This window comes from Salminus brasiliensis, chromosome 1, assembly GCF_030463535.1.
Source record: "Salminus brasiliensis chromosome 1, fSalBra1.hap2, whole genome shotgun sequence".
NCBI classification, from domain to species: domain Eukaryota; kingdom Metazoa; phylum Chordata; class Actinopteri; order Characiformes; family Bryconidae; genus Salminus; species Salminus brasiliensis.
In genome coordinates, this window is record NC_132878.1 from 52660977 (window position 1) to 52680032 (window position 19056).

At 43.0% G+C, this 19056-nt stretch overlaps 1 protein-coding gene across 3 annotated transcripts in view; it reads left to right on the top strand.

The window, feature by feature from the left end:
• plpp3 (phospholipid phosphatase 3) overlaps positions 1-18693 on the top strand; it is a 46290-nt gene extending 27597 nt beyond the window's left edge. For all 3 annotated transcript variants that reach the window (XM_072682516.1, XM_072682507.1, XM_072682525.1), the window contains exons 5-6: positions 9397-9573; positions 16287-18693. In XM_072682516.1, coding sequence (XP_072538617.1) covers positions 9397-9573; positions 16287-16415 — 306 coding nt within the window. In that variant the 3' untranslated portion in view covers positions 16416-18693. The remainder of the gene's footprint in view (positions 1-9396; positions 9574-16286) is intronic.
• Positions 18694-19056: the final 363 nt, after the last annotated feature.

Consider the following 19056-nt stretch of genomic DNA (forward strand, 5'->3'; position numbering starts at 1 on the left):
CATAAGAGTCTGCGACACCACTTACCGTCATGTTTGTGTGCCTCCGCTGATTGTATTTGTATCAGAGATAGAATGGAGGAAGATTAAAAGGCTATGGTGAATGGAGGGGATTAGAGGGCATTGAAGTCAGAGGACAGAAAATGCATAGCTTGGGCTTAGACATCAGGGTTTCCCCTCAGTGTTGAATTTGTGTTGTTTTGGGTTATATGAGTAGTGAGATCACTGGAGAGCGAACAGGATAACTATATGTGATTCAGCCCCTTGTTGTGGTATATACTGTTTTAGATTTCATCAGTAGTTCTATACAATGATGGATGTGTTGATTCATGTTTCATTTCATACCACTAAAATGTCCCCAGTGAACAGGCCTACGTTATTTTGTGGGGGTTTGGAATGTCATTTTACCCCTATCCTTACTGAAGTCGGGGCTTACAACAAGAAACAAGTAATGGAGGGCTCGGCATGGTGGACTCTGCACAGCAGAAACTGCGCTTTGTGCACTATGTAACACCCCAAGTCATATTAGTCACTCCACATCCTTCATTCACAATCAGTGATGGCTCTGTATCTCTGTATCAGGGTGTCCAGAAATGCATGTGTAAAGCATGTTCTTTAGGGCTGGCTTAACATGCGAATTACAATAGCCTACTGTAGGAGGAGGCCAGGAGCATGGAATACCAGTTCTCACATAAAGCTGCTTTAACTAAACATTAGCTTGTCCATGTAATAACAGCATAGGCTTTGTTACTTTTAACACTACCAGTGTCAATATGCCTGTGTGTCGAGTTGTGTAATGTATAACTAAAAATACACACCATAGAAAGTGTTAAGACACCAATTTAGAGAGTGTTAAATCTCACTAGTTAGCATCGAAATTTCTCACATGCAAACTCTATGCTCAATAATCGCACACTTCTCGGCATTGAGTTGCTAATATAGTTTGTGACACTGTATGACCTACAGTTTGATCCTTTTCAAACCTCTAACATGATTCTTTCTGTTGATTTCAGCTGTGCAGTGTACTTGTGTTTGGTCCTAATATTTTATGTAGTGCTGCAAGCTTCCACTACTTGTTAGCTACCTGACCCTCGAAGCTCCATCGCAAGCTGAGCAATTGAATTTTAACCATAAATATCTTGGCTGATCAATTAGATTCCATGGTTACTTCTCTTTTCCTCTGCTCAACCAGTGTTTGGGATGAAATCGGAACGACCTAGCTCTCTGGGGACACGTCCCATAGCTCTTTACTGGGAACTGTAACCATGGTGTAGGTGACTTTAAATACCATGCTGATTGATGGCTGACTCGGGGCAGTAGATGTGTGTGTGCTGGCGTGGCCGTGTCTGCGGGGATTTCAGTGGCTTTGGGATTGGGTATTTTCTAGCCTCTCTCTAACCTCCAGCCTCTCAGCCCATGTGTTCTGGTTTGGCCTGAGGCAGAAGGAGGCGTTGTCGTTGGGCCCAAACCACACGGCGACACACGAGCATGGCGAGCATGGCAACCAGCCAGAGGCCTGCCGGCCGACACCGCGAATGGGAACTGAACAAAGGCCTGAGAGGAGAGCTGAGTGATGAATCCACCGAGGAGCGGTGTCTGAGGTAGTTGGTGACAGTGGTTGATTTGACTTGGAGAGCTCACAATGTTGTGGACTGCGTTCATCATTTCCAGTGTTGTGGTCGCGCTGAAAGAAAGCCCACTCCACTGTGTTGGCTTCTTCAGGCCTGACCTGAGGTCAGGGTGTGGAAAGCCCCAGTGGAAAAGTCAGATCTGGTGAGAAAAGCACAGAAAAAGGAGCAGCAGGCAGGCCGGATTCCGAGAGTAGGACAAAGCCGGTTGTGGCTGAAGCTCAGCACAACATTTCAACAATACTGCACAACACCATGAAAACAAACAGTCTGGTCAAAACACTGCAGCGAAGACACGCACTCCCTCCCTTCTCTCTCACTCTCTCTGTCTTTCCCGTTCTCGCTTTCCTGTGGAGAAGAGGATGTGGTCTTTTTATTTTTACACTGCCTATCAAACGTTTGGGAACATTTTCAAAGTGCATGTTTTATTCGTCAGTTTGCAGCTTATTAAATAGGGGGATGGTTGGATTGTGCTATTTTTCTTTAGAAAACATCTGCCAAAGCATTCTACAGTATATTGGGAATAATGCCATAGCCATCTAGTGCTGGCTTGTCTATTTAGAATACTTGATTATTCTTTCATTATATTGGTATTTATTTTGCAATGTAGTATTTTGTAGTATGTAGCTGGGTATAAGGAAGCCACAACTGTAGCCTAAACTACACTGTTAAAACCGTAAGCAAACTGCAATGCTTTCCATTCAGCCAAGCAAAGGTGCCTAAGAACCCAACCTTGAAAATTCAAATTGGAACACTGCAGATTAATGGTCCACTGCAGGTGTGGAAGCTATCTGCTCCCACCAGTGCGCGTTGGAGCTGCATGATTGGTTAATCTTTTTCATTGGTCGCCTGCATGGCTAAAAACCTCCTCCTTGGAAAACAGCTCCTTGTTTGCAGGTGTTTTCAGTCAGACAGAAAACGCGATACATACATGAACTGATTTCAGTTCATTTGCGCCATCACCTTTAAAGAGTAATAATAGTTTGTTGCTGCCTACTGGTTATATTTTAACTTGTGATAATGAGCATAACCTTCATATGATAATGAAGGTTAATTGTGGATGTGTAGGACTGCTTTTGAGAATGAACATGTAATAATTCATTCCATAAAATAAAACAAGTCTATAAAATGTAAAATGCTGATTAGACTTTTAATTAATCCAAAATCTATTCTATATACTAAGGAAGAGGCTTATATGAGGGACATGAAGCTTAGCATTGCAGCAGTGTAGGTTTGCAGCTTTTTATGTCCTCTCTCTTTTCAGCTCCTTTCAGTTTTCTTTACTTTCCCACCTCATCCTTCTGTATTGCCTGGCTGTATCCACCAAACTTGGACAGTAGATCCTAACAGTGGCTCCAAATATTTACTGTGCGCTGCTTCAGTGCTTGCCTATGGCCATGCATGGAGGCCGAGGAGTTAGTAGACCAAAAACAGCAACCGGGTTTAAAAATACCCCCTCCAGGAGCTTTTCCATTGTCTCCGCCAGGACATTCAAACCCTCCTGCCCTGAGTATCAGATGGCTGCATGCTCTACTTGCCTGCAGGGAAGGCATGGGACAGGATCTCAGCAGGACAAAGCATTTTATCTGCTGTATAGCAGTGTTGTGTCTTTTGAGGGTGTTAATGATGTTTGTGTGTCTGTGTGTGTGTGTGTGTGTGTGTGTGTGTGTGTGTGTGTGTGTGTGTGTGTGTGTGTGTGTGTGTGCGCTCGCCACACCACACACTGGGATAAGAGTATCAGGGACGCACTTTGTCTGACATCCACACTAAAGTCTGAATGCGTCTTAGAGAAGATCAAGGCATCCCAACACTAGTGCGTTTGTCTGTGGGTGCGCGTCTGTGTGTCCACGCTGCGTTGAGCTTATCTAAGCTCTGATAGCTAAGGGCTGTTTCTGAGTCTCGCAGAGTGTCTTCAGGCCCTCTCTGTTATCAGCTCTCTGAATGGCAGTGTGAAGAGAAGAAATGGATACACCAAGAGATTATTAATACTGTCGGTTTGCTGTTTAAGTGAAGTGAAGTGCAATAATAACTTCATTCTTAATTGCATTAATGTTAGTTACATCAATGTTAGTACTGGGCTCCCCAGTCAGATGACATGATTTTCGTACTTTTTAAAGGGTTCTTAAAGGTCATTCTCAAATGACCACTTGCTTAAATGCTTAAATGGTTCTTTGCTTGGTTAAAATGTTATATGGGTTCCTGGGTTTAGCCCAACGACTCAATCCTATCCTATTGGTCCTATTGGTAGCTAATAAAAACTGAGCATGGATAGCAGAGTTTTGTTTGTTTGTTTGTTTAATTTTTCATTCCACCTTAAATGATGCAGCAGCTACTGCATCTGGTGCTAGTAAATAATGAATACTGTAGCACTATTTAAGGTGGAATGGAAATTCTTATTAGAAGCCAACATCAGCCTCATACGTAGGGTATCCTCCAAAATGTGCTGTGCTACTCACCTCCAACTCCCTCTGCAGTCTGTACAGACCATGCTCACTCTGTCTTCCCACCCACAAATTTACCAAAAGACGAATTCACATTTCTTTTGTTTTGGTTCAGCGAAAATGGTGCCGCGAATCTGCCTCTCCTACGTGAGGCTTTAAAGCAGAAGTGAAGCAGAATGTGCTGATGGCATTTTCCAAACTCGCAAATAGTGGGATATCACCACTTTAAGATACATATCTAGAGATATAGGACCCCATTCTTTTGTGATTGTCTGTGATAATTGCTTCTTCTATAGATTCTTGTCCGGGCACTGCTCAGTTGTTTTACTTTACTGTGCTGAAATTGCACTGAGAGGCCAAGCAGTTCTCGAGCGGCACACCTCCTCATGACCCTGCATTTGCTTCTCAGCGTCCTCCCAGCATCTCTGTCTAGACACTTGCGTTTTCTCTTGCTGCTCGTGCCCCAGACTGCGGTGAGGGGATTAACACTAATTGCAGCTCTTTGATCTTTTAGAGATAGTTGCCATGGGCTACATTCAAATTTCTATGTTCGGTTTTAACATGAGCAATGGATTAGTGCGACATTCTTCTGCTGTGTGCGTGTGTGTATTTGTGTGTGTGTGTTAATGAGTGCTTGATGTACACTATCCCGAGGCTCCGGTTGACTTGTTTGTTTTGTGGTCAGTTGTTTATGTTCAGAGTGAAAGGCAACAGCATTCCTGGGATTGCACAGCATTGTGTAACACTAGCCAGCAGGCGGGAATGAGAGAGAGAGAGTGTGTGTGTGTGTGTGTGTGTGAGAGAGAGAGAGAGAGAGAGAGAGAGAGAGCTATTAACTCTCCCTCAATTTTCCATTTGGTTTCACTTCACTGGCAGTACTGCATTGGTTATCACTGTATTACTGTGGCAGATTTTTAGAAGATTAAGTTCACCACGATCGGGTCCCTGTGTTTACATCTGCGGTTTCTTTAATTGTATTTATCACTGCGTATGTGTGGGAGCCAGTCTCAATACTGTAGTCCATAAATAAATACTCAACTAAATAAACTCCATCAACACAACTATAAACACTACCTTCTCGGAACAGGGCCTGCTTTGATATCTTATACTCAGGGCTCCATTTTCAAGAGGATTCCATCTCCTCAACAAAAAAAAAGAGAGATCTAAATGACCCACTTCTCAAATTACCATCCCTCTTTTCCATGTCCTCCTAATTACTGGTGTTATATTACCCAAAATATAGAGTATTAATATATTAATTCTATTCACGTTTGAGATTTACACTTCAGGTTGCCTTTGATTTCTGAGAAACGTAGAATAAAAATGAATGTCAAATTCAACAGCAATTCTTTCTAGCAATTGTGAGTACAAAAATAAAATATTTCCTTATCATATAAAAAGAAAGTGATTATAGATGATAAACAATCATTTTGCCTCCCAGACTAACTGAATTCTAGGCTGAATTTTAGCCTATTAGATAACTCTAGCTCACAAATTTACATTGACGTGGAAACTGAAATGTTGATTAATGTGCATTGCCTAAGTAAGTAAAAAATAAACAAATGGACATTAAAGATCACATTTCGTTTTAAGAAAAGCTGTTCATATTCATAGATAACTTTAATTGATCACCCAAAACCAGTTCTAATACCATGATCTAAAAAAAAGAATGTCAATGCAGTCTATTCACATACAAGAGGAGAGATATTTGGCTGTGCTACAGCTAAGCACACCTAGGATTTTACAGCCATCATCTCACCACCCCCTCTGGAGTTGCTACAATGCGACCACTGCTAATACTAGATTTGCATAAGGAAAAACAGCAGTTAAAAGCTAATGACAAACAAAAGGCTTTTTTAGAGTCATTTGAATTCACCACATGTAAAGATGTTTTTTCTGCATATCCAGTGAGAATTACACTGTGGATGTCGAGTTTTTTTTTTGTTGTTGTTTTTTTTCCCGTCTTTGTTGTCACAGTTTTACAACTGCCTGTTCTGAGACTAATTCCCTTAAGCCCTTTCTCACCAGACCACAACTTTTTGGACGGAAAGCATCCTCGTTGCGCTTGCTTTCCGTGGGAAGAATTCCGCCCTCAGACGCTTTATTTGCATGTTTGTTCCTAATTCCTTTGCGCATATGTTTGTCTGTTTTTAAGGGACAGAAAGGCAGCAGTGAAAATAACGCCGTGTTCTGGCCTAGATCAGCTCTGCCAGTAATGGGACTGTATCCACGCGGGCCAAACGGAATGTGCAAATTAAAAGCAATGATATTCGATACAGCTTCAGTCAAAACTTGCGGATTTCAAAGCTAGTGAAATTCGCTGTTTACGAGAGATGGTCGGTCAGATTTTAAGGAGTGAGTGGCCAGACCATCAGCGCAAACCATCAGTGTTTGAAACTAATAAAAAAAAAGGTCATATAAAACTTTCAGCAAATCTCAGGTTCAGTTTGCTTCCAAAAAGTGGCGTTCATTTGGCGTTTGACTGCTCTACACTAGCCAACACAAAAGAAGGACATTTTCTTAGTTCAGCACTAGTTGCTGGAATTATTGTAGGTAATTCCTTCAGATACTTTGGCATGCACCGTTTAAAGGAAGCTGTCTTTTTTGTTGGATGCACTGTGATCGTTTCTGAATGGGCATACACACATGTTGAAAACAGCATTCATATTCATAAGTGTGATGTTAAAGAGTGACTGATGTATGAGCATATTCTTTTTCATATCTTTGCTCGTGCAGAATATTAAAATAGAAATAGAATGCACTTTTAAAGAGGCCAGAAACAGAAATAGATACTCTTAATCCCTTACTTTTTTCCTTTTTAGCTTGTCGAGTCTATTGAGAACACAAAAGGTAAGTTTAAGCCTTGCTTTGTCTCAAGGGTAAAAAGTGACCTCCCCCCATGTTTAACAGCCTTTTCAGATGTACACCACCAGGGTACGGAGACTGTCTTTAGGCCATATTTGACCCTCACAATAAGGGGGATGTATAGAACTACACAAAGGTTAAAAGCAGAAAGAGGGAGCAGAAAGAGATCAGTAAAGGTGTTTTCCAGGTTGCTGAGTCAGGATGCAGTAATATTTGTTTGGGTTTTGTTTCCTGTAAGGCCTTATTCTGCATGTTGTGTCATGACTAGATAATTAGCTAGCACCCAGTAGTTTAGTCTGTGTAAGACATTCAGTGTACGGGGCATTGTCAGAGCCCGCACACTGTCCCACACTTATCTTTCAGTCATCTTTCTGCTTTGAAATGCTCTTAAATGGTGAATTATCAGATTAGAGCAGCTGAATGGATAAGGATATGCAGGCGCTTATAGCAGTGCGAAATTTCAGATTCCTTATGGTGGACGCGAACTATTTTTGCATCTTTGTCGAAGTAAAAATATCACACATAAAAATACAGTACTTACAGTGTGTGTAAAATAAAGAAATTATTTTAAAAATGGAATTATAGAAATAGAAAAAAGGGCTCAGATGTAAAAAACATACATATACATATATAATGTTGTAAATAAAAAGTAAATATATATATATATATTTACTTTTTATTTACAACATTATATATGTATATGTATGTGTTTTTTACATATAATATATTTCATTAATCAAAACAGGGCAACCTGTGTTTATTTTTAGCCCACGTTTTTTTATCTGGCTGCTGATGGGCAGTAGACTGCACCCATCTTGACATCATCTGAGAACCTAGCGAGGAAACGCCAACTCCCAAACATCCGCAGGGAGGGACCCTTCCCTGTGGCACACACAATGGCTGCGATGCGAACAACCTACTGTCCAGGAAGACAAAGCTGACCTCGTCTACACCTCAGCTGGCAATCTGCACGCTCGAGGCGATGGCGGTCTTGTAGGCTATTGTTTGTTTAGTCTAACGCTTTGGTCTTCTGTTTCTTTGGTCTTTGTTCGTTCATGTGTGTATGTGTGACTTAGGTTTGTTAATGCTCCACCTCTATGTTGTACGTAAGGGAAGTCCTTATGTTACTGATTGATGGTCAGGGTCAGGATGGGGAATGCAGGAAATGAATGGCTTTTACATTGACCTATCTAAGAGGCCCTTTTTGCCTAGCTGCGTCATTACGCCACTGACCCCCATTTACCCCTGTACTCCTGACCCCCCACCCCATCCGCCTGCCCCTTCCTCACCATCTCTGTTTCTCTCTCTCTCTCTCTTTTTTTTCGTTCTCTCGCTTTCTCACGCTGATGCTGTTTTCTTGCCCTGATAAGCCTTCCTGTTTCCAGAAAGCTACTTCTGTGTCAGTGACTATTCTTCGTTTTTTTGGTTGTGAAAGCTAGAAAAGATTAAGCTTATCCTAAAGAACCATCCTGTCGTGTTACTGGTACATAACTGGATCTTTGGGAGTGTCCTGTAGTGTTACTTTGATGCAATTTCACAGTATTACATTGGCACTGTCCAGTATTCCTTTGCCTCTGTCTTGTAATGTTACTTTGTCCCGGGGTGTTACTTTTCTGCTGTCCTGTAGTTTTTAATGGGCACTGTCATGTAGTGTTACTTTGACAATGTCCTGCAGTACTACTTTGGCACTGTCCTGTAGAGATCATTTTCCATTGTCCTGTACTGCTACTTTGTCGCCATCCTTTACTGTTAATTTGGTACTGTCCTGTAGTGTTACTCTGAAACTGTGTTTTGGTGTTACTTTGATGCTATCCCACAGTATTGCCACTGTCTTGTAGTGGTACATTTCTGCTGCCCTGTGTTCCTTTAGTACTGTCCTGAAGTGTTACTTTAACAACATCCTGCCGTACTACTTTGGCACTGTACTGTAGTGTTACTTATTCATTGTCCTGTAGTGTTACATTGCCACTGTCCTGTACTGTTACTTGGCCACCATCCTGTACTGTTACATTGGCATGGTCCTGTAGTGGTACATATCTGCTGTCCTGTAGTGTTCCTTTAGTACTGTCCTGAAGTGTTACTTTAACAACATCCTGCAGTACTACTTTGGCACTGTACTGTAGTGTTGCTTTGCCGCTGTCTTGTAGTGCTACATTAGCACTGTCCTTTAGTGTTACTTCGCATCTGACATGTTGTGTAATTGTGGCATGGCCCTTTAGTGTTACTCTGAAGCATCAATGTATCAGTTCCATGATGCTTTAGAAAAGACTCTTCCAAGTGTGTGTTTGCGTGTGAACACATTTCTTTAAAAATAGTCAAGTGACGGTAGTTCCTTCCTTAGCCATTTTTGCATGCTTGCAGTCAGTGTGTTGTGTAGATAATGCTGTAAGTCATTGACCTCTGCCTGACACATGTTGAAAACTCATTTGTTATATCTGTGTCTCTCTATCCTCCTCTCTCTCCAGTTCTACCTGCAGTCTCGGTTCACATGGCGTGGAGCTCGACTCCTGAGGCCTCTCCTCCAATTCACTCTGCTGATGATGGCATTCTACACAGGCCTGTCCCGCGTCTCTGACCACAAGCACCACCCGACTGACGTGCTGGCCGGCTTCGTACAAGGAGCACTCGTGGCCTACTGCATAGTGAGTATCTCTCCCACTTTACCACTCTCTGTCCTTCCATCCTTACAAGCTCTAAGGCACCCAAATGTGGCCTTACCCTATACACGGCCTGTGCACGTTAAATGTCACTTTTTATCATGTGATGGCAGCCATGTGTTTTGGCCAGTGCGCAGCAGCAGAAGCCTCAAACAGCAGATGTCCCCACTACACCCACATGCTAAAGTTTACCCTTTCTCCTACAGCCTGCTTTACCCAGGATTTTATGAGCTGGCACATTCGCCCCACTGAGAATTTATCTCGCTCTTTGTCTCGTGATCGGCCGGAAGCGCTCTGTGGTCAGCCCTTGGCCAGATAAGCTTGTCACACAGTGAGAGGCAATTGAAAGTTATTGTGGGCTGTTGTTTTTTTTTTTTGTTTTTATTGTTCGCTCATGTCAAAATGAGGACATAAGACTGGTTGGAGTCTGAGCTTGGAACCGACCCACGGAATTCAGTGGAAACAAATCAGCCCATTCCTCAGACCCCCACCTCTCGCCTGTTTTCATCCCCTCTCTCTCCCTTTTACTTTCTTTCTCTCTACGTCCACTAAGTTGTCCAGCCATTACAAAAGCAAAATCTCACTAATGAGGAGCACATTGCCTGCCTGGGGCCCCTGGGCAACAAAGCAGTAGCAGTTTTTCAAAGGCGTGAGAGAGAAGAGGTTTGGAAAGGGAGAGATTTCTACACTCCACTGCTTCTGCCCTACTTGTGACACATGTCACCTCAGCTGGTGCCAGATGTTTACTGCAGCCAAAAGCTCTTCTCCAAGCTGGATGGTGCTGGGAAAAAAGAACTCCGGGCAAGGAAATGGGGTACAGGGGCGATGGAGATAGGGTAGGAGGTGATGAGGCCTCTGTTTGAAAGAGGAACGGCAAAGCAAATTTTTCAGTCGGAGGGCTGATTTTTATCAGCTCAGCAGTCCTAAGATGTTTTGCTCTTGGGTGTTTGTGAAGACCACGAAAGCCCCATTACTCCACTTGTTTGCCTACTCTAAACACACTCTAATCAGCGTTTTAACCCTTTCAAAACGAAAGCTCAACGAAACGGGAACACACATCCAGCACGGACTTAAAAAAAAAAAAAAAAGACATTGGCCATCTCCTTGCCTCAACATTAGCAGTTGAACCACCCCTGTAGCAACCATCACATTTCCTTCTTCATGGGCTTTAAGACAAACGTGGAAATTGTTAGCCATGCTAAAATGAAAAGTGCTTTTACAGAGGCTCCATCGGTGGCTGCCAATGTCTGGCAAAGCCTCGGTTGCTGCAGTTCTACCAAGTTGATTGCTGAGTGGAGGCTGGCACGCTGTTGTACTTTTCTAATAGACATAACCCAGTGTGCGCTGGGAATTTTACACTGTGTTGTTTTTCCTTGCTCTGATTGGCTTCAATGAGGTTCCACCCCTGATAGTACGCAAATGATGGCCATAGATCTGTCCAGCTGCCGTAGTGGATTGTGCAATGCCTGGGTTCTGACATCATCTCAGATTAGAACTTGTTTTTTTTTTTCACAGTTAGATTCCAAGTGGCTCCTTTTTTTTCACTTTCCCCTTGCCTCATTGTTTTGTAAGAGGAAAAGTCATTGGATCGTGTTTATACAAGTTTTTGTTCTAGATTCACAGGGTGTTTTTTTTTCTTTTTTTTTTTTATAACGCTTTGTCCGCAGAGTGTTGCACAACTCGTGCGTCAATGTCATATGAGAACCAAGACGCCACTAGAACGTGGCAAAAGGCAAAGCGAGAAGGAGAGAGGGAGAAAGAAAAAGAGAGCAGAAGCAAGACGCTTAGCCGTGCAGATTGAGGGCGCCCGTCCTCTTTTACAGCCCTTGCATTGGAAGCACTCCCACTCCCCTCTCCTCTCTCCTCTCCACCTAACCCACCCCTCTCACACGCACACATCTGTGAACACTTTAGTAGCCCAATTAGAGTATCTCTAATAACCAGAGTTCAGAGGGAACCGGTGGGGAGAACATACTGTGCACGTGGCTGCTGAAGGAATAAAAACACAGCGAGGGTCTGAAGTCATGTTTCCATACATCACATGCAAAGCAGATTCGCAACACGTTGAGGTATATCTTAGGATGCTGGAGGTCTGATCTGGCTAGTGCATAGGCTGTGTCCGTCTGTGCCATCAGACCTGGAAGTGCACCCTTAACTATTTTGTCCTCCAAGGAAGTCTTCTCCCTCAAACTACATCCGTCAGAATTAGGGATTTCCTAGCTCAGTGAACTGTGCAGACCTTTCAGTTATTATTGCTTGATACAGATACAGTTACTGGATCTGCCCATTAGATCATAATACTGAGGCTTAATAATATTCTTGCCATAAGCAAATGCCTGTTGCCTGCAGTCTATACTGTATGACTTTGTAAGCCTTACAGCTTGTGTTGGACAGTGGTGGTCCTGGAGTACCGCTCCTCTGTACATTTCAATGTTTGCTAAGTTTTAACACAATTAAGTAATCAGCTCATTAAGAAGGATTTCCTAGGTTAGGGTCAGGACTACTGTAGGTTCAGGGTTGGCAACCACTGTTTTAGAAGAAGTCAGTTTTGTTCTGGTGGAAATGATTAATCTCCCCTGGAGCACTCCTCATCCCGCATGGGCGCTGCACTTCTCTCTGGATTGGTCTTTGCACACTGAGCACTGCCTAAAGGTCCATGTCAAAGTGGCAAGCTTTGAAGTGAGCCGTCTGGCAGCTGCAGGTCCTGGAGAACTTTGGCAGTTGCGGCAGAGTTGCTAGCAGACCTGTGGTCTGATCCTCATTAGAGTGAATCAGCTCAAACGGCTCCACAGGACAGAGTCGCCCAGAGAGAACTACTCTCTGACCAACCTTAAATGTCAACCTGCTGGCTCACATTTGATGAAAGGAAACTTCAGGCCTGGAGCTGCTTGAGCTTAATGGCGCCTCCCAGCTCGCCTTTGTGGGGAAGGAGCTCCTAAAGCCCGGAGATTGAAGCCTGTGCTGTATCAATATAACTAGATTCATGGAGGCAGGCAGCCTCTATTGGGATCACTGGTTTGTGTTTTGTCTGACAGAGAACCCAAAGAACTGCTCAATTTCTTGTTTTTTTTTAGGCCAGTGAGGACTGCCACCATATCCTCCTACTCTTCCTTCTAGCGTTTTCTGCCAAGTTATCCAAGCTGGCCTAGTTTTGGGGCAGCTAATGAAGAGAGGAGAGAGTGTTAAATGTTATAGCCAAGCCAGGCCTCAGTTTCAGAGGTGTTTCCTGCAGAATGAAGGGGATTGATGAAGAGGGGAAACAGCTGGAGTGGGGACGACTGCCTTTTCCTCCAACTGCCTTTTCCTCTCTCTCTCTCTCTCTCTTCGTCACCACACTCCCTCTCTCCCTCCATTGCATTTTCCAACCTCCAATGTCCCAGCATACCTCCGGAGCACTCAGGGTCATGGCCAGTGTTCCTCTGATAAGACTCCACGACTGAGTGCTTCTTTTCTGGCCTGCTTGTCCAGATAGACGTCCTGATACCCTATCGCTCGCTCCCATATGTCTGTCTGTTAGGCTTGTCTCCCTTCTTTTTTCCATACACGGCTGCAGTTCCCTTTTTGGAGCCGTGGTAGTGATGAAGGCACTGAGGAGCCAAAAATAGTTTTTTTTTTTTTTTACCAATTATAAGGTTATATGCATATGAACTTCACTGCAGTGGTGCCTTAGAACAACACATTTAGCCATGCAAACACAAACACTCCATGCACCCACAACCACGGAGGACCACCCACACTCACACATACCCAGGCGCGCCTAAACCATTAACCTGTTAACAGTATAATTGAACCTAATGCTAAGTAGATCCATCCATTCATCCATCCAACTTTTTTTGCATAAATTTACTGGAAAACTAAAGCTAAAATAGCAGCAAAAATATAAATATGGCGTTTCTCTACTGACCTATATATATACTAAAATTAAGCCCAACTGTAATTTTAATTCCATCATCCTTTTATATTGTGAGTCAGTGGTTGGTTGTGAATACTGTAGTGTCAAATCAGTCACGCAATGACGAAGGTTCCTTGTCTGACTGTATGTGGGTGAATCAGACCTTGGCAAGTCTTGGCTCCTCCAGCGCACTGCTATTTAGAAATGAATGGTGTTTCTTCATAATACTAATTCATGTTGAAGTAGCCAGCATCACCAGATATGTGCATTAAAAATCTTGTACAATTGGCACTGGCCCACAATTCCCATATGGGGTGCAACATAAATAAATGTCTGCACATAAGTAGATTATGTTATTGTAAATTAGACTGGACATGCATAGCCATTCATTGGAATTAGGTGTTTCCAAAATCTCATAGGTCAAATGGAGTACGATAGAATTCCTAGTCCTTGTGAATTAGCGACTAGTAAAATTCGCAAATGTTCAGCAAGTTGCTAAACTTGTCCACAAAGCCCCAAACCGACTTTCTTTACATTCTGTGCATCTCTGCTTGACTAAAAATTTAACCAGACTCTAAAGCATACACCTTGATATATAGCTTCCTTCAAGTCCACCTTTAACTGCCCCTAAAGTCCATTTATAGACTACTTCTAAGGCCATACACTCCCAGAATCTGCCATGAGGTGCATTTCAGCTCTCTCTTGGAACGTTTCCTGTGGGACTGTAATAAAGAGACGCATGCATATTCACGTGCACATGCACACACACACACACACACACACATTCACACACATGCGCACATACTGGGTTCCTGTTGCTGACAAAGCATTTCTAACACAATAGACTGAGCGTATGGAGGAAGAACACTTTCACATGCAGGGTCCCACCACAGGAAGCTCTCCCGCCGCGATAAGACTCCATTAGCCGCTTCAGGGCGAAGGGCAGGGGTCACGGTGTTAAGCAGCCCATTGTGGAAAAAGGCCGGGTCATCTGCCTCAGAGCTGCCATAGACACAAGAGCTCATTACTGAACAGTGCCCAGAGGAGGAATGATTGCACACATACACGCCTTCATAATTTCAGACTGGCACGAAGAATTAGTAAGGTCCTTTATCTTGTAGTTTATGATGTCATTAGAAGTTGTGTGGAAAGGTCACACTGAAAATGCCCAATGACCTAATCATGCACATGCATATGGACAAGCAACTAGCACTCACTGGAGGACAAAGGAAGGCTCTAGTGGCTTTCAACTTGGTCTCAGATTAGATTTTTTTTAAAGGGTTTAAGTGGAACAATCTATGAGAGGCTTTCCATAGAAAAGTCTTGTTCACCAATCGTTTTTAAGAAGAATCGTTTTTTTCTTATTTGGATTTTGTTTAGTTTACAAGGACACAGCTGTGAGCTGTGAGAGAGCACAGCTCTGAATGGCTACATAGGGAACTTTTTGCATAGGAAGACTAGCTGAGCACTTGATGCATCTTCTTTTCCAATAGCTGCACTGTTTTAGCTTGCACTGGCAAAGCAGTGTCACTGCCTTTCTCAAAAACATCTTACCAATTATTTATCATGTCCTTTTTGATCTCTCGAAGTGATCTAGTGTCATTTCAGAACATGTGTAGTGAGGAGGGTGGGGGCTCCTGAAATATTACCGAGCACTATTCTTTTAGATGCTGCAAATGGTTATGTTTATGTATATGAAAGATTGCGAGTATTCCAGGAAATCATGATGATAAACTCCCTATGGTCATGTCTATCTTTGTCTTTCTCTCCTTCATTGAGCAAACCCATTCCATTTCCTTTATATAAGACTAGCAGGGTTGCTGATAGTCATGTGAGATTTTCCCCATGAGTCTTCCACTCAAAGAGGACATTTCTTTTTTTAGCCATGCATGTGTTTTTCCCCTGGCATCACCCTAAGGGCATTACCCGGCTATCGCGTGCCATCACAGATAGCCTGACCAGGAAGCACATCATCAGGACTCAGCTGCCTCTCTACTCAGCTGCCTATCTTTCCCATCATACTGTTGCCCCAAAGTGAATGTGTGTGTGTGTTGGCATGCTCACTGGAATCTGCTACTCCATGCCGAGAGCATCCAGCTCAGCTGTTGTCCAGGCTTTAGCAGCTCTAATAGGGTGTGGAAGACTGAACAGGCCAAAAACCTGCTTCATCTCTACCTCAGCCCATGTATGCCTCGTAAGCTGGTCCAGGTGGAGGTTTAGATCACCAGTTGGACCCCAAAACTCCTTGAGAATCCTTTGGGTGGGAGCTTGGCCTGTTTGCGCAGGCTCGCTTCCTCCCCACCCCTCCTTGTTTTCCTGTTCTGTCGGTGACGTCATCAGGACGTAAAGCCTTGGTTGCCAGACAGTACCCTTTCCTCCCTTAGTGCCTCCCACGCCAAGTTGCCGCATTCCCCGTACTGACCTCACTCTCTTTGACAAGTTTACCTTCTTGCCTCCACTGACTCAATGAGCTTGATAGACTACAGCACTGTGGTGGGGTGCCTCTTATCAGTGTATGACCTCAGAGAAGGCCGTAGCCATGGGGTGATTAAGGACATGAATATAACTCACTATGCCTACTGACACTGTAGCTCACTGACTGCAAAGGAAAGCGGGGGGGGCATAGTCTTGATGTCTTATTTTCTATCCTTTCCCACCTTTAAACCCAGATGCACATTCAGTATATAACTTGGTCTCCTTAAAAACCTCTTAGCTAAATAGCCAATTTGTTAAAAATGCTGAAACTCTTTTGAACCTTAGGAGGTCATCTCTAATGTCCTTTTTGTCTTGTCTTTTCTCTCACCAGGTCTTCTATGTGTCTGACCTGTTTAAGCCCAAAGTGAAGGCTGCCACTCCTCCGCCCTCGCCAATCAAAAAGGAGCTCCTCCCCTCGGCCGACATCATAGACAGGAACAACCACCACAACATGGTGTGAGAGGAGGGTGACGGGAGGAACCATCTTTAACCCCTTCCCCAGCCCGTCTCCTCTGAAGACACCTGAACAGCCACCTGTGACTGAGGAGCAGCAGCACTTTAGCTGTTTCTCTCTCTCTCTTTCTCATCTGACAGTAGAATGTAGAGGCAGGAGACAGAGACCTTTAACTATCGAGACTCTTTTGTTGTTGTTTGGTTTTTTTTTGTTTTTGTTTTTTTTACCTATTACGATCTTCGCTAGTCTTCATTTTGAGCCCAATTCGCACACACACAACTAAAGCTAACGGAAAATGTACAGAATGGAACTCGCTAGTTGGGATTATGTTACGTCCCAAAATAGTGTGGACTAAAGTGAGTGTGCGACTTGATTTGCAGCACACTGAATGGAGTTATAAGGGCTAAACAAAAGAACAGAGTGAAAAGAGTTTAAAACTAAAAGACTAATGAATGAATGGATGGATGGATGGATGGATGGATGGATGGATGCTTGAGAAATTGTGTGATTGTGAGGCTGGTCATGTGACCAGTGTGTGTCTCTTTCTTTCTCTCTCTCCATGTCCCCCTCTCTCTTTGTCTGTCTGTCTGCCTCTCTCTCTTTCTCGCTCTCTTGTCTCTGAGGCCTTTCATAAGTATAGGACAACAAATTCCTTAGTTATAGGAATGATACTTTTACCTGCAAATGTTACTAGCACAGATATATTAACAGTATAAAGACCAGTAACTTATAGCACTATATCCATTGAGTCCATTGTAAATCGTCACCACTCGCTGTCTGAGGGGTGTAGCTTTGTAGGAGCTTGGTGTGGTTTTTAGTGCATGGTAGACTGAAAACAGAAAAAAAAAAATCTGACAAACTTTTACACTGTGGTGTATGACAGTCCCTGAGGATCCAGGGGGCTTCAAACACACACCATTATGATACACAGACACTACTGAGCACTAGACCCATCAATGCTGTTCTTAGCTACCCACACAGTGGCCTAGCTCCAAGAGATGTTACATTTCACTGGGTTTTTTTATTTTTTTTATTAAGGGGTGGGCTGAGGGGGGACGGTGGGGTGTGTTAGACAACAAAATGATGAAAGTTTCTAAATCTTGAATTCAGGATGGCCGTTGCCCATCTGCAGCAGTGTTGTGAGAGCATGGCTGAGCCGTGCTTCAGCGTTGTGTCCTTGTAGGGGCAGGGAGGACGGTGAAGGGTGATGGGATTGGGGGAATTTTACATATTTTGTTTTTCCCCGTCATCAGGGTCGTTTGGGGTCGAGTCCCATCGACTGCACTGGCTTTGGCACATTCATATTTCGGATGGGTGGAACGAGCCTCTTCTGCTGGCTAGTATGGACTCTTCTCCCGTCCAAACACATAATCACTCAACAGCAGCCGTGCCGTTCATACCTTCGGCCAGTGGTGGCGCTAATTAAAGTGTTCCCTAGCATCTGCCCCAACGAAGGGTTTGGGGGGGGGGTCGGGGAGGGGTGGGTTTTGTGGTTGGGTGGTCCCTACCACATTTGTTCAATGCCACGTGTTGTGCATGCATGTATGTGTGATTGTATGTATTGTCTGTGTGTGTGTGTGTGTGTGTGTGTGTGTGTGTATGTGTGTGTGTGTCACTATGTTCCTGCACGTGGTCCTTGACTTCATGCAGAGCACTATTAACCATGTGAAGAAAAAAAAATGAAAGAAAACTGTGGATTTTTCTCTCTCTTTCTCTCTACATGCCTCCCTTTGGCCTTTTCCCTTCTCTAAATGATGTCTACTGTCCTCACTAACAGCTGTACAGTTCCGCCAGATTATTTTACCGTATATACAGCATACACCACATCTACACAACCCAACGCCACACATGTTGCACATCCCCGCACATTGTATAGTCCGTCCTATCATTTCAGCAAGCTGTTTTATTTTCTCCTTTTAAATATATAAATAATGTATAGATCACTAAAATTAACTATGTAAAATATTATTTCTGAACATTTTTAGATATATCCACTATGAATTAAAAAAAATGTGTCATGACCTGTGTTATTTACAATTGCTGCTTCGACAAGCATTGATTGACAGATTTTTGTATTTAGGTAACTAAAATATTGTAGATTTGTAATAGTAAGTTTTTAATAAGCATTGAAAAACATCTACAAATGTATCGAAATTTACTATTAGTATTTTTGTATTGTCTCATTTTTGTACAAAATAAATAATAGCAAATGTTTTTTTTCTGCTAAATGTACTTAGCTCTAATACATGTGCTTTTAAATAAAAAAGCTCATTATGAACAGAAATGACTGTCTTCATTTTTTATGCATGATTTTAGTGTTGTGTTGTCACTGTTTAATCGAAATGCCAAAAAAGAAAAAATCAAAAACGCCTGAAAACCTCATCATGAAAGAAGCAAGAAGCTAGCAGTGACCGACCGGCTATTAGAGCTAGGCTATTTAGTTCATTGCCATGAATGTCAAAATTCTGTCAAAAACAACTACATTAACACTTATGTTTGTTAGCATCCCTATAGGAGTTCTAGTAATATGTTAGCAACAAGCTAACTGTAGTGTGCATGAATGTGCACTGAATTTTACAGGATATTCAGTGTTTATTTGAAGCTTAAAATATTTTAGCATATTTTTATCGTAACAGATTTGTTGGTA